The sequence below is a fragment of the Carya illinoinensis genome, chromosome 15, assembly GCF_018687715.1.
Source record: "Carya illinoinensis cultivar Pawnee chromosome 15, C.illinoinensisPawnee_v1, whole genome shotgun sequence".
NCBI classification, from domain to species: Eukaryota; Viridiplantae; Streptophyta; class Magnoliopsida; order Fagales; family Juglandaceae; genus Carya; species Carya illinoinensis.
In genome coordinates, this window is record NC_056766.1 from 34001580 (window position 1) to 34004664 (window position 3085).

The window sequence follows — 3085 nt, forward strand, 5'->3', positions numbered from 1 at the left end:
AAAACACTTTTGAGAAGAAGTATCTCTAACATAATTTGATATATAACTTTCAAATAACCTAATTATTGTATTAAAGAGCTTTTAAACATATTTAATCACTTTGTAAAACTCCCATTACAATTCCAAATAAACCCTTTAGCTCATTTAAAATTAAAAAAAAAATACATTTATATGTAATATCCAAAAAAATCCGATTTTATGTTTTATATAACTTTCAACACTATTTAATCACTTCTTAAAACTATGTACGTAACCCAAAGAAGCTATCCATGCAGTAGACCTCATAAATGGCTCCAAACGCGTATTTCTGTTTCTTCTTCTCCACCATTTTCTTTGCTTTTTCTGTGATTTCTCTGTTTCCTTTGGCTTTCTCTCGAGACTTACCCGAGACTACTCATACATTCCTTGACGTCTCGGCCTCGCTCGAACAAGCCCGTGCAGTCCTCAACTTCGACCATGAAACCGTTAAGCCCTTGGTTCAACAGAAAGAGCACCTGCAACAAGCTCAGGTCCGTAATTCCTCTTTTTTCTCGGTTCAGGTTTACCCACGAGAGTCACTTTACAAGTCCTCGCATGAAGACTACAAGAGCCTTGTTCTTGCTCGACTCGAGCGCGACTCGGTCCGGGTCGAATCTCTCACCACCAAGTTCCAGCTCGCCCTTGACGGTGTGAAGAAGTCGGATCTTAAACCTGTGGAGGAGCTTCTCCCCGAGGATCTGTCCACTCCGGTCGTGTCCGGGATTAGCCAGGGTAGCGGTGAGTACTTCTCTAGCATTGGCGTGGGAACCCCCGCCAAGCCTTTCTACATGGCCCTCGATACTGGCAGCGACATCAACTGGCTCCAATGTAAGCCCTGTGCGAACTGCTACCAGCAATCCGATCCAATATTCGACCCAAATTCTTCCTCCTCCTACAAGTCCGTTTCCTGCGTTTCCCCGCAATGCCAGGCTGTCCGGATTCGAGGTTGTAGCGCAGGAAAGTGTCTCTATCGCGTCTCCTATGGCGACAAGTCGTACACCACAGGCGACATGGCGACGGAGACAGTGTCGTTCGGGAGCTCTGGCGCAGTGAACAATATCGCTTTGGGCTGCGGCCACGACAACGAGGGCTTATTCGTTGGGGCAGCCGGTTTACTTGGACTCGGTGGGGGTTCACTCTCGTTTCCCTCCCAGATCAAAGCGTCGTCGTTCTCATACTGCCTCGTGGACCGTTTCTCGAGCAAGCACTCGACTCTCGACTTCAACTCGGCTCCTCCCGCTGACTCGGTCACTACCACTTTACTTAAAAATGAAAAGATAAACACGTTCTACTTCATCGGACTCGACGGACTGAGCGTCGGAGGTATGCCCCTCCCGATCCCGGCCTCGGTGTTTCAAATGGACGCGTCAGGAAACGGCGGAGTGATCATCGACTCGGGTACGACCATAACCCGATTGCAGACCCAGGCCTACAACGCGCTCCGTGACGCGTTCGTGCAGTTAACTCGGGACCTGCCCTCGACGGGCGGCGTTTCTCTGTTCGACACCTGCTACGATCTGTCATCCCGTACCTCGGTGCAAGTTCCAACGGTGTCGTTCCGGTTCTCGGAGGGGAAGTCTCTGACGCTACCGGTGAATAACTACCTGATCCCCGTCGACTCGGTCGGAACCTACTGTCTGGCCTTTGCGCCTTCATCATTTTCTCTGTCAATTATTGGAAACGTACAGCAACAAGGGACACGTGTCAGCTACGATTTGGCAGACTCGCGGTTGGCGTTCTCACCCAATAAATGTTAGAGCCCTTCCGTAGGAGGGCAGTTAATTTACCCTTATATTCCCGATAAACCGTATAATATACAGGAAAGGTAACGTACGATAAAGTGGGCCCATCTAATTAAATTCCAAAGGAGAGCTTGGCTTGATGTGGCTCGTAATTATTGTCATATAAGATCTTAAAATGTATAAGTTTCTGTGTATTTTCATCTAAAATAAAGTTTATAATTAAAAAAATAATTATTTATATGAAGTTCAGATTTCGATATTTTTCTTTAACATAACTGTGCAGATTCATATGGAAAAATATATTTTTTTAATAGAAGATTCTTTTTTTTTTTAAGAAAAGTGTGTGAAAACTGTATACCTATTTTTTGTAAGAGAAGTGTATGAAGCCTGTATACTCTATAACTATATTTAATATTATTCTCTATAAATTAAAGAGTTTTGTTACGTATAAATAAAGTTGTATGCTAATTTACCTATCAATACTAATTTATTCATATTCAAATTTTAAATTAACATTATTTTTAATAAAATTTTCTTTTTAATCAATCACATTAAATTGATATACATAACTAAATTTTTCTTAAATTAAATGGGGTTTGAAAAAGAATGATAGATCAATGAGGTAGTAGAAGATGAGGTGAGCCTAAATGCTTTTAATGATATTTATGAAAAATGGTCCATTTTGCTACATTGTGAGTAATGAAATTGACACTGGAGGGCCATGACACCATGTTATTCATAAAATCTCTTTAGAGTTAGCGTAGGATGTAGTAGATATGAAACATTATTCTTCTTGTATCTATTCCTTTATTTTATGAAGGCTTTTCAATAAGAGATACTATTTCTTTTTTATTTTTTATTTAAAAAAAAAAAAAAAAAAAGAGGCCACACCATGTATTAGTCTGAAAATATCCCCTACATTACAGTTATAGGTCTCGTTTTTTACACACCAACACATTGTTGATGTGGAAACAGTTATGTTAAGAAATTGTATCATATTAGAGTACAAATTCTCTCGAAAAAATGTTCCGATAAGTGTTTTTCACTTTTTCTTTTATGCATTTTTTCTATCCTTTAAACATTTTTTTAATTTACAATATTATTAAAAAATACTTTCTTAATCTCTAAGTTTTAAAAAAATACAATCGGAACCATTGTCGGGACAATGTCTTGGGACCCATAGTGTTTTCCTAAGAAATTATTAGTATTTTAATTTTTTTTTTGAAGTTGTAATGTGTACTATTATAAATAGTGTGTTAACACAGCCGCTTGTGTATAGTAAAACTATTTTATAAAATGTAATGCATAGTGGAAACTAATAGTAT

General features: G+C 39.4%; 1 protein-coding gene across 1 annotated transcript; it reads left to right on the top strand.

Annotated features, from left to right (window-relative positions):
• Positions 1–239: 239 nt before the first annotated feature.
• On the top strand, positions 240–2004 carry LOC122297198 (protein ASPARTIC PROTEASE IN GUARD CELL 1-like). The gene has a single exon (XM_043107175.1). It carries the CDS (start codon positions 288–290, stop codon positions 1773–1775), a length of 1488 nt encoding a protein of 495 aa, XP_042963109.1. The 5' UTR covers positions 240–287; the 3' UTR covers positions 1776–2004.
• Positions 2005–3085: the final 1081 nt, after the last annotated feature.